This window comes from Myodes glareolus, chromosome 14 (genome assembly GCF_982192425.1).
Source record: "Myodes glareolus chromosome 14, mMyoGla1.1, whole genome shotgun sequence".
Classification (NCBI taxonomy): domain Eukaryota; kingdom Metazoa; phylum Chordata; class Mammalia; order Rodentia; family Cricetidae; genus Myodes; species Myodes glareolus.
This window is the reverse complement of record NC_142039.1, coordinates 47,007,422-47,019,943: the sequence shown is the minus strand read 5'-3', so window position 1 is coordinate 47,019,943 and position 12,522 is coordinate 47,007,422. Positions and strand designations below refer to the sequence as shown.

Here is a 12,522-nt window from a genome sequence, read left to right as displayed (position 1 = left end):
AGGCTGGCCTATGCAAATAGAGCCCGGGTCACCCCGGTAACCATGATGTATAGGGACCAATGGAAGGCAGCCAGTGGCGACCTCGCTCCAGGATTGGTACTGAAGTAAGGCGACAGGGATCCAATGGACTGTGGGAACAGTCCTCGGCGGGCAGAGGGGCGGAGATATGCAAATATAGTTTGAAAAGCCGGCGGGAAATCTGAGTTTCGCGGGAGGACCTTGGCGCGTAAACCGTATCCCTTCATTCATTGTCAGCAGCAGCTTCCTGGAGCCATTTTTCAGCTGCCGGCCGCAGCACCCGGGCTGCCGCCGCCGCCTCGCAATCCGTTGCATCGGCTGCCCCCGACGCCTCCATCTCCCCTCGGGGCCTGATATCCGAGCGGCCGGGACCCTCCTCTCTCCAGACCCCCGATTATTTTTGGCCCCGGGGCCTGTGCGGTGCGGAAAAATAAAAAAGAAAAGAGAGAGAGAGGGTTCGGAAGCGCCGGGAGGGGAGGCGAGAAGGAGAGACTTGGAAACTCCGACTGCAAATAATAAAGAAATTGAAAGCAATACGTTAATATAGCGTAACACTAAAAAAGAGCAGGAGCGAGAGATGAGAAAGGGGATCCAGCCCGCCCTGGAGCAGTACCTGGTGACCGCCGGGGGTGGGGAGGGGGCGGCTGTCGTCGCCGCCGCTGCTGCAGCCTCCATGGACAAAAGGGCACTGCTAGCCAGCCCCGGCTTCGCCGCCGCCGCCGCCCCGGGCACGTACATCCAGATCCTCACTACGAACCCTTCCACTACGTCCTGTGCCACCTCCCTGCAAAGCGGCACCCTGGCCGCCGGCCCCCTACTCCCCAGTGTCCCCGGCGCGGAACCGGCCGCCGGCAGCCTCCTCTACACCACGCCACAAGGACCCTCCAGCAGAGCCGGGCTGCTGCAGCAGCCACCAGCACCAGGACGCGGCGGCGGCGGCGGCCCTCCGGTAATACCCTCCCTCGGCAAGGTCCCTAGCCCAGGTGGGAGGCGGGCTCCCGGGAGCGGTGGCTGCGTGAGCGCGAGGCTGAGCATCGTGGGCCTCGGTGCTGTCCCTCCAGCGTGTGCTTATTGTTAGACTTGGGGTGCTTCCTTGCGGACGTTGGGAGGACCTGGGGGCCTGGGCAGGCGCGCGGGACAGTGGGGAGTCCCTCTTTGCGAAACACATTCAACACTCCAAAACTTTTCGCGCCCCCCCTTCTTTTCCTGCACTTTTCCCTACCCCCACTCTCCCCTCCCCTGCAACTCGAAGCTTCCTCTTTCTCGGTCGTAGGAAGGGGTCACGCCCCGGATGGAGAAGGGGGTGGGGGAGGGAGTAGTGCACTGGAGAGTGGGGGACCCCAGGGGATGTAAACTGGGGGACCCGAGCCGTGCCTGCCTCCCCTTTGGCCTCTGCTACCCCTGGGCGCCCGGGGGTCCCACAGGCGTGCTCCGAGCGTAGGGGCTCCAGTGCCTGACACCTTTGGGGACCTAGCTCCCGGCAACAAAGGGGATCTGGGAGGTGGAGGGGTATCGCGGTGGGGGAGGTGGAGCTGCGAGCCCCGGGTGGGCCAGGGCTCGCGCTGTCTGTGACTAGGGGCCGGCGGGCGGGTGCTCCGGCCTGGGCGCATCTCCGCGGTGGCAGCGGCGGCGCCCGCGTGGCCGGAGCGCCGGGGCCTTGCTTACCGGGCCCCGGGCCTGCCCTTGACCCGCCTCTCCCCTTGCCCCTTCCTTCCCCGCCCTGTCCCCCTCCCCGCCCCCCGGCGACGGAGGGCGGGGGCAGCCGGGTTCCCGTCCCGCCGCCAGGATCTGTCCCTTCTCTCCGGGACCCGCCGGTGACGTTTCGCACACGTGCGCGGAGGACGCGCCTGTGACTGGGGAGGAGGTGGCGGCGGGAGGGGGCGCTGGAGGGGGAGAGGGGGCACCCACTTCCTCCTGCTCGCCGGCTCCCAGGCCTGGGACGGTCCCGGCGCCCTCGCACCCAGCACCGCCACCCTCCCTCTCCCGTCCCCACCCCCCCACGGCGCCCGCCCTCGCCCGGCGCCGCCGCTCCGCTCGGCCTCGGGCCCCCTCTCCAGCCGGCCCCCCACCTCCCCCGGAGCCAGGCTGCTTTCGGAAATGCCCTTACAGCAGCAGGTTAGTGACCCGGACCGCGCGGGGGCCCGAGCCAACGCCGCGGGGACCCGGGATCCCCGGGGGGCCCGGAGTCGGAGGGTAGGCGACGGAGCGGGGTTTTGGAGTGGGAACGGGGGGTTGGGTGCTTGAGGGAAATGAGTAAGCAAGAAAAATCTAACTAAGTAAATCCCCGGCCTCAGCTTCTAGGAGCCCCAGGGCGGGAGTGGCCGCCCCCGGGGTGGGTATAGTGTTTACGTGTGTTCTTTTGGGGGGTGGACGGATGGGCAGTTGAAACCCAGATGAGGGCTTCACGCCCGTGGCCGAGTTGAGCTGCTTTCTGTCTTGCTTCCCTTGTGCTGAAGGGGGAGGGGGCGGGTCAGAGGGTAGGGTGTCTGTGGGGTTCCCAGGCCACCCGCCACCCCCTCCCTTTGTCCCTGTAATTTATAAAGCGCCTTTGAGAGATGATTTAGGTCAATATGCGTCTTCCCTTTTTGTTGCTACTAGAAAGAAGTGTGGCCCCGAGGTCTCCCCTTCTTCCTTTCTCTCCTGCATTCCTTCCTCCATGCCTCCTGTCTTCACCCTCGTGTTGAGGATTGGCCCAGACCGGGCTCGAACCCACCCGGACTCATATCTGTGGTTGCATGATAATACCAGTCGGGGACCTCATCTAGTCTTAGGTCTCGATGTGTTTGTTTTGCACAATCAATATTTTGCTAGGGTCTTTTAAGAAAGTCTGTGCACATATATGGGACTTTGGGAAATGGAGTGGGTAGATAAATAATTAATTTTCAGAAATTCCCTTTCTGTTCATAATTTGGCTGTGGATTGGATCTTTAGTGCTTTCCAGCCTAGAGATACTTACTGGGGATGTGCGATACAGTCCCAGTCAAAGAGGTTCATCCTTTTAGTGACTAGGGTCTGCCAGCAGGGGGGAAGCCGAGTACAGTACCTGCTTACACATACTGTATCCAGTGTGCTAGATTCTCAGACACAGAATATTCCATGCTTTCATTAGCAGTAAATAATTTTGCCGACTTGATTAAACATGCGTGGCCGTACAGTAAGCCTATTTCCCCCTACACAATCACTTCCTATATCATAAATAACCTGAAACAACTGACTATTTGACATGCTTCTTGGATTAGATTCAGACTTGCAGGGAAAGTTATTTTTTGATAATAGGAAATTGTGAGACTACTAAATTGCTCTTTTAAAACAGAGTCTTAGACTATTTGTTGGACCAGGTCACCAAGACTGGCTAGCCAAATTTATATGTAGTTCACTGTAGTTAAGTGTTTAAAATATAAAAATAATGGTCTCATCGTCTTCCAAGTTATTTCTAAACTTTATTATCCTTGCCATGAAGTTATTATTCCAGGAATATAGGTTGTTTTGAATTTGGATTCTCAAAAATAGTGTTTCGTTATAGGAATATAAATGCTTCTTATACATATTCAGAAGTCATTTTATATAATATTGTAATGTATGCTGAATCATTGATTAATCTACACTTTCCATGCTGTATCTTCTGGGAGGGGCACAAAGTTTATCTTACCAAGTGCATACAAAGTCCTTAATATTGCAGGCAAAGTTTGATTTATTTATTTTTAATCAGTATTTTTGTGGGCTTCCAGTTAGCTTGAAATTTATTTTGTTTTTTGAGGCAGGGTCTCTTATAGCCTTGAACTCCTGATCTTGCCTCAAGTACCCATGTTCTGAGATTGAAGACATCCACCACCATGTCTTTTGGAAACCTATTGATATTTTCCCCTAAGCTTGAAGGTTGGGAAGGTGTAGAGAATGAACAAAGATGGGACCATCCAAACATTCTAGGTTCAAGAAGAGGTGAGGGGATTCTTCAGGTCATCAGAATTCTAGACCCACCTGGGCCCACCTTCACGTTCTGTCTCCAAACATTTAAGAACTTGACAGAGCATGTGACTTGCCTTCTCACTAACTGTAGCCTCCTGTCTTCATGTCTACATGTTGTCTGCTTGTAGACAAGCGACAAATAATCTGTCAGAATTGTTCGTTATTCTATAAAATAGGACAATGATGCTAACTTTGAGGCTTTTTCAAGTAATATGATAATATCATCCTTAAGCACAAAGCCTGGCAAACAGTAGCTGCTCCATAAAATTAGCATTCATAAATCAAGTATTTTTATAACTCTGGGACTGCACACATCCTGTCCCTTTGTTTACCTATATGAGCAGAATGATCCTAAGTTTTCTTAAGGGGTATGTAATTTCGTTCTTCCAGAAATGGAGGATCTATTAATGCAAGAGGCGGTAGCCTATCACGTCAGATTTGCTTTAATTCAGTCCTAGCAGCCTTCTGATTATACTGTCCTTCGAAAGAGCCCTGCATGCCTAAAAACCTCATCTGAGAATGAAGGACTGCAGATGCATTTCAGCAGGGGCTTTTTTCCTGAGCAAGTCTGAAAGAAGAAAAATGTGGGTTCCTGTGGTTCTGTATGCAATAATCTTGCTTCTGCTGAGATGTATGGTTGATGCCAAGTTGAAGCTGGGAGAGAATTTTTAGTCACTACATACCCCAAAATGGAAGTTTTAATATAATGGCAATGCCCAGACGTGGGCAGTACAAATAGCTCCACTATAATCAGGCCCGAGGGCGCCACCCTAATCGTCGCTGGCAACAAAGCACCCTTAAACTGAGCTAAAGCACCCAAGCTTGAGAACAGGAAAGGATTTTTTTTTTCCAATGTGTATTTTTCTAAGAATCGCCACCTTGTATAATACTTGGTGGAAGGACAGAGTCTGTGGAGTTTAATAACGTGCTGTGTAAAGTTAACTTGGGAAAAGAATATCTACTCTGGCCTTAGGAATAAATACTAACACCTGGGGGCTGAAAGATTGGCGGTGGGGAGGCGCTATTTGGTGTCTTAGAAATAAAATCCAGTAGTTTCCCCTCATGTGGTCATCTCCGGTGAGACCACACACAACACACTTCCAATTGGCTGTTTTTTCTCCAACTTACCCCGATTTATAAATAGTCCATATGACTGGCTATAAACATTGTCCCAAGCTAGCCAGCTCCAATTCTTTTTACCCATCTACTTTTTAGTAATACTTTAATCAGGATGGATGAAGATCATTTACTCAGTATACCGAGTCCTCCAAGATCTGTGAAGCTACCTGAAGTAGTGCAAGGAGGACCAATTCCAGTTTTCGTCCCCATGTTGAGGGGAACATCCCTGAATTCTTTGAGGTGCAAAGTATGTGGTTTGGTGTGCATTTTCGTGGATGTTAGCAGTTAAATGGTGTTTCAGGGACTGTGTTTACAATCGCTAAAGACCAGATAAACGGGAAAGTATTATGTATAGGAAACCACAGATGTAGGGCCTTCCTTCTCCCCATCCTGTGTGCCTTCTAAGAATGTCTGGGAAAATGATGTCACTCTGACAAGAGGCTTACTACATACAGAAGGTACTAGAAAGCAGCCACGCAAGAAATGGGCAAGGTGGGGGTGGAGTTAACACAGCAGGATTATTTAGGTGACCTTCCAATGAGTGGGGTGTTTAGTTTATCTTCATCTCTTACTTTTTCCTTTAAACGTTACCCTCAAGTATTTAAGTTGTAAGAGTGTGTTTCCACCCTGCTAGCCTTAGTGGGAGTCGGTCTTGTGGCCACAGTTACCTGCAGCTTTGAAGATGTGGTTAAAGCCAGGATGGAATCCATAGGTCCCCAGAAACTTGACTTTGCTGGAGACCTTGAGTACCAGGCTGAGGTTGTGCTTTGTAATGTAAGGCAGGAGCTACATTAGCTTGAGGCTGAAGAGAGTGGGGCGATAACTCTCCCCACTCCAATCCAGAAGATAATCATGAATGACTGACCGACTTCCGTTAGCTTTCTCTATGGTAGCCCAACTGTTGGCGGCCATTCGTGGTGTCTGTGCAGCATTCTTATGACTTGATGACAATATTTCAGATTAGCATATTCGAGACTTGATAATTATGATGGTTCTGAAATCGTAACCTGGGAGTTGGTAAAGTGTAGTTCATAACTATCCAACCCGCTTCTTTTGCAGGTGACAGTTACAGGCCACACAGTTAAGTTACTCAGCCAAGGTCACCAGGCCGCAGGGGGCAGGCCAGGAGTGAAGCTGGAGATTCTTGCCATATCAACTCTTCCATGAGAAGGGGGCTAACTGACTTATATGCCCTGCATGGGAGGCTTAGGTGTGGGAATATTTTAAGTTTCCCTCAGAAGCAGTTATACTGGGGTTTCAGGAAGACACGCACTTTGAACCACCAACTCTGAGGTCCCAACTTATTCCCAGAGACACTAAAAACATCAAGGCTGCTGTAGACACTCAGTGAAATGGACTTTTAAATGGAAAGGAATGGCAGGATTTCCTAAATAGTGATAGCAATGTTTTTTTTTTAAACTTGACCTGATATTTGAAATTTGAATTATTCTTTGGATGTGACATTTCTGGTGCCCCAGGGGAGATTATTTTACTTAACCAACAACAGCCTAAAAGGACCTTTGAAACTTTCTTGGGAGAGGGACATCATGGGAAGTGTTGTTCTGAACCATCCACATCCTGAGTGACAGACAGTTTTGCAAGGTTCCCTGGACCTTTGCATTGTACCATTGACCAAGAGGCTCTTCCTCTGTGGTTAGCGCCAGGAAGATTTCTGATGTGTCCAAGCCGCCGATCAGTTAACTCTTTCAGAGGAAGTCGTCAAAAGCCAAAGCTCATTTCCTTAAAATGACCTTATTTTACTTGTGGAACCGAGAAAGCTTAAAAATAGAATTGCTTCAAGCTCTGAAGCCGGAAAGTGAAACATAATCCAACATGGTTGCAGCTCACAGCCTGCCCTGGGACAGGGGTATCTATTTATCTGTAATCCGCAAGCCAGGAAGGTCCCCTGTGTGCATGAGGACTGACTTCCTGGGAACCATGAGTAGCCATTGATGAGAGCCCTGTTATCAGTGAAGCTGAGTTCCTCTGAAAGCACATTTGATGGCTGGAGGAGGTGAATGCCCTTGGCCTTCCCTGCCAGCTCTTGCCAGTCTGCCCTGGAGAACCTTGTCGTTCTAGCCTGCTGTTGAGTGACTGTTGAGAGCGGCTCCATCCTGCCCCTTTCGCATCTGTTCTGTGTGGCATGAACTCTGGTGTAGGCAGTGAACACAAGACTCTGTATGTTTCATTCCTTCGTATGGTGGGGCTTTTGCGGGGACATAACCAGAGCAACATTCTTAAATCTGACACCATTACCTCTGCCCTTCGGCATTTGACCTCTTTGTGCAAAGACGGTGTGTTGAGTATAAAAGCCATGGTCTCCTAAAAGGCATCTGAGAAACAGCTAGGTCTAAACTTTAATGGCGGCTACAGGGTCTGGGTTCCTTTTCTGCTTCCACCTGCCAGCTGTCTGACCCTTCCTCTGCTACTCCCTTCCTTTGCTCATCCTTCTGGAGTGGGGGAAGAAGTCAGTTGCTACCTGGGAAGTGCTTAAGCCAATGTCCCACAGAGGTGTAATAGAGTTGCCAGGCCCTTTGTGGCCATCTCTCATACTGTATTCGGTGTCTTGGTTTCTTTCCACTGCCCGATAGTGTTCATCTCATACTATTTGCCCCTCTAAGAATGTCTGGAAGGGGAAGGAGTGTGTCGCATCCTACCGTGGATGTCGCCTAAGTGCTGTCACTGGGCCCCTGGTCTTTGTCACCTCGTTCTGAGCTGCTCGTTGACTCGGGAGGAGAAAGGAGAATAAGTTTCTTATTGTCGTAGTACAATCAGCGGTGCTAACTGTTATGAATGAAAGCTTTCTTTCTCTGATGGAACGTTGGTGAGACGGCATAAGGAATGCAAATTGCGCTGTTAACATAACCTCACGTCTGTGCCGTAAGCCATGGTCTGAGGCTAGTTCAGAAACCGGGGTGTCTCCGATGCTGAGCTATAACTTGGAGATTCAGAGATTCTTTGGGTACCTACATAAGGGCCTGGGAAATGTCTTGCTCACCAGACAAGACCAGAAGCCTCTCAGCTTCCCTCTGAGCCATTTCTTCTCATAGCTCTGTGTTTGCTTTCGGTTTTGAGATGGTCTCAGGTAGCCCAGGCTGGCCTCTGGTCCTTTATCTAGTTGGGACTGAGTCTTGTTGGCCCTGACATCACAGATCCCTGCTGCCACAGAGTCTTCCTGAGCTCTCTGCTCCCCTTTCCTCTTTCTTAGGGGTGAGACTTGCAGCTCTTTCCCCGGCTTTGGGGTATGGTAAAATCTTGATTTGACCTTTCCTGCGTGGGGTACCTCCGTGGGTGTTTTGGATGGACATAGGTTGCCCTCTGGAACATTGGTCACTCCAGAGTGACCTTTTTTTCCCTTTTGTTGCGCTGTCTCTTTCTCATTGGTCCCTCCAGTCCACTAAAGAAAGTTCATGCAGAGTACCCCCTGACTTTCCAAGCCTCCCACCACTTCCCTGAGTGATTTCTGTCCTTTCCTGGCACATCCAGTCTCCCTTATATCCCTTTTGGCTTTTACAAACCTTCCGGCCCAGAGATTGGGGTAGCTGGCTCTCCAGGTGCTCTCTGCAGGCCTTTTTGGTTGCAGAGCCGACTGTTTGAGAAGAGGCGTTGTCATTAGTTGCCTCAATGGTCTTGGCACCCCGTTAGCTCTGCTGGGAGAAGAAAGAAGGATGTGTTGGGGCATCTGCCCACTCTTGAATTTGCAGTCTGTTTGGGGAGACAAACTTTAAATACAAGTCGATCTGCAAGCAAGGCTAAAGGGAGTCGGAAAGAAAACAAGACTCACGTAGTCCTTTGTATGATACAGACAGGAAGTACCACTAGAGAGCAATTGAGAGTCTTTAGACTTCACTGGGTTTTCAGTGGCCCTGGTTCCTGCAATGGCTGATCTCAGAGCACATCCATGCATACCCTAAAATGTTCTAAAATTTGGACATGGTGACATACACCTTGAATCCCAGGACTTGGAAAGTGGAAGCAGGAAGATAAAAACCTAGGCAGTGTATTAAGTTCAAGGCCACCCAGTCTACTTGAGACCTTATCTTTAAATTAGAAAAAAGTATCTCCCAGAACCCGAAAAGATTGAGATACCTGGGCCCTATCCTGACTAGTAGTCTCTAAGGATAAGATACAGATGTGTCATTTTTTTTTTAATGACTCAGACAGTGTCAAAATGTGCTGCCTCTTAGACCCTGTGGTTTCAGCTTCTCTAACGCCGTGACAATTTCATTATGTCGCCTGTTGGACATCCTTGACTATGCTGGGGATTCTTGAACCCTTGGTAGGGAAGCAGGAGGTTGGTTGGCATGAGGGACACCAGTTGGACTGGTCAGTATGGGGAATAAGGAGACAGTTGGATGTGTTAGAATTGGACTAGAAGGCTTTAGGAGAATTACTGAGTTCAAGGTCAGTCTGGGCTAAAGTGACCCTATCTCAAAAAACGAAAACAACAAAACAAAATGGTCTAGAATAGGGATTGTTGCTTTCCTGAAAAAATGGGGTTAAGGACAAACTGGAGGTCGGGGTAAGGCAGGCAGAGCTGTGCTCACAGAGAAGCTGGGTGTCATCACAGGGTTGGCGAGGGCCCTCACCTTTGCCTTGTGGATGCCAGAGGCCAAGGCTCTCCTGTGTGTTGCCAGACATCCAACCTAGTCTAAAAATTTACCAGTTTTAAAATGTTGGTTTGATTGAAAAGGAAAATGTGCGGGCCAAACAAAATAGGTCTCTAGGCCAGATTTGGCTGAAGGGCTGCCACTCCACAGTCCACGGTCTGGGATAATAATAGCCAGTGTTTGTGGAGTGCCTGTGGGCCTCCAGGGCAGTAGACTAAGTGCCTTCCTCGCCTTAGCGCATTATCTGCATGGCGACCTATGGAGTGGGTGTCTTTTCCATCCTTGTTCCACGCGGGAGGAAGCAGTCTGTCGGGGGTTAAGGGGCTGGCTTAGGGCACTGACAAGAAGTGGGACAACCAAAGTTAAACCCAAGGAGCCTGGCCCCAGAGTCGCAGCTGATTTCTTCTTTATCCTTTGTGGCCTGGCATTGGGTTAAGTACACAAGAAACCAAAATTACCTGTCCAAAGGAAAGAAGTTAGTGTTTTGCCTTTGCAGGTTGAATAACCTTTATCCAAAGTGCTTGGGACAGAGGTGTTTGTTTGGGACTTTAAGACAACCACTTACTACTCAGGCTAGCCTTCACTTAACTGTCCTCGAGGGTGACCCTGACTCTTGCCTCCACCTCCCAAGTGCTGGGATTACAGGAAAATGCCCTACCCGGCAGGTTTGAATTTGTTGGTTTGCTTGTTTGTTTTTAATGCAGTGATATTTGCATTTAAGTAATGAGATGATTTTAGGAGTGAGACTTCGGTCTGAACACCATTTGTGCTGAGGCCATTTTATACATTGCTTTTGCTAATTTTGTGTAGGAAACCATTTTATGAAGTGGAATTTTTCACTTGTGGAGATGTGATGGCACTCATGGTTCTTAAAGTCTTTCAAGGTTCTCAGATCAGGGATGTCCAACCTGTGGTAAGTTTAGCCTGAAGCATTTGATCCAGGTTCCATCCCTATCCTTAGTCGGAAGCTTGACATTTGGTCTTGCGAAATATAAGCAGCCAAGAATGCAGGTTAAGGTTCTCCGGCTGGCAAGAGTCTTGTATAGAATATATGATGTTCAACCCATCGTCCATTGTAGAAAAGAACAGCCTTGAAGATCTTTGTTTGTGCCTACTGTGTCAATACCAGCTTCTGGATTTCTACGTCACTGCATTGCAAACCATCCAGTGACTGTTCCCAAAGCCCGAAGGGTCCTGGGCATGGTGCACGTGTCTGTATCCCAGCTCTGGAGAGGCAGAAATCCCTGGAGGTTGATCCCTGGAGTTCACTGTCTAGCCAGTCCAGCTTCAGGCTCTGTGAGAGACCCTGTCTCAAGAAACAAGGTAGGCCTGGGTAGGGTGTCCCCGTCTTCATCCTAGCACTCAGAAGGGAGAGGCGGTCCTGTCTGAATTCCAGGCCAGCCAGGCTATGCTAGACCCTGTCCAGGGTCTGAAAGAAGAGGAGGAAGACGAAATAGAGTGGAGAGTGGTCAGGGAGTGCACCTGATGCCAGACTGCTGCGTGCATCCAGTCACGTGCATTTACCTCTACGAGTACACAAATCCCACATAAAACCCCAGTGTGTTACAGGGAGTTTGCCAGTGACTGAGGATCCAAGCTTGGGGGGTCAAACTGGGCGAGTTTCCTGTGTCCAGGCACCAGCCCCAGCTGGATGCTCTGCCTTGAGCGGTTTAGTCTAATTGTAGGCTCTCTGTTCTGCTGGGAACAGATAACCAAATGAACAGAAAACTGGATTTGAATTAAAAGAGAGCTAGGGTGTGTCTTTGAGGACAAGGGTACTGTAGAATTGGAATAATTGGAAGAAACAAAGAGAAGGGAAAAATTAAAAATCTTTGGCTCAAGATATTTAACTCCAGGGGCAGAAGAATAGCCGAGGCTTAACGCAACCCTAGGATGTGCTGTGTGGAGAGAGGGTTGTTTGGCGGTGGGGAGGGAAGTTTGTTATGGACTTTCTAAGGTTCTAGGGCTGAGCCCTGGAAATATTTGTCACTCTGGTATAGAGGTTATGGTAGAACAGCTCAGAAACCACAGGCCAACAACTAGTCTTCCTAGTTTTGGAGGGAAAACCGCATGGGTGTAGTAGCCCAGAAGGCCCTCGTCGTTTTGCTTTTCTCTGTGATAGGAAGCCGAGTCAGAATCATCAGGTTGACTTGATGGGGGAGGGGGTCGGTACTGTCAGCGTTCCCTGACACAGCCTCTCAAATGTTACTTATGATGCTTTACCAGGTGTGCACCTGCCTCTCAGCTGCTTGGACAGAGAGCCTCGGTTTTGCTGTGTCAAAAAAGTACAGGGCCAAAGGGGAGCGTCATTTGTAAGGACAGGCCGTGTAATTACGTCTGAAACCAATGTGGCCCATTCCCTCATAATTTGCTGTGTTCTTTTGATTTTACTAATAAGGAAAAAAATAGCCTCAAAACTTTCTTACGCTGTGTCAAATTAAAATTTTTAAATGATGAGGGTGTTTTGGAGGCTAGAGCCAAGAAGATTCTAAATGTCCACAATTTTTAAAAATATATAACCATGTTGAAGCCTGTTTACAGCACTCCTTGAATTGACTGATTTTGGTATATTGGGTAGCAAAGTGTGTACCTATCACATTGATGATGTCATAAGGCTTCCAGTGGTTCTTTTTACTGCCCTGCTTGTTAGCATCTCAGACACCCTGATTCTGGGAATCGTCTTTAAAGTGAGCTGTCGGCCCTGGAGACCCATGACACAGCAGTGGGGTATGGTGGGAGCGTGGGACTTAGCAGTGTGACTCCAGAAACATGCTTTCCCACTCACCAGTATGTGACCTTTCACCAGTTA

The 12,522-nt window shown here is 49.5% G+C and overlaps 1 protein-coding gene across 4 annotated transcripts in view; it reads left to right on the top strand.

Annotated features, from left to right (window-relative positions):
* Positions 1-258: 258 nt before the first annotated feature.
* E2f3 (E2F transcription factor 3) overlaps positions 259-12,522 on the top strand; it is a 79,510-nt gene continuing 67,246 nt past the window's right edge. The window contains exon 1 of one of the 4 annotated variants that reach the window (XM_048428018.3): positions 259-967. In XM_048428018.3, the coding sequence (XP_048283975.1) occupies positions 596-967 (372 nt within the window). In that variant the 5' untranslated portion in view covers positions 259-595. Of the gene's footprint in view, positions 968-2,012; positions 2,134-12,522 lie in introns of those variants that run through there. The other 3 variants (XM_048428017.3, XM_048428020.3, XM_048428019.3) reach the window with 3 other exon arrangements.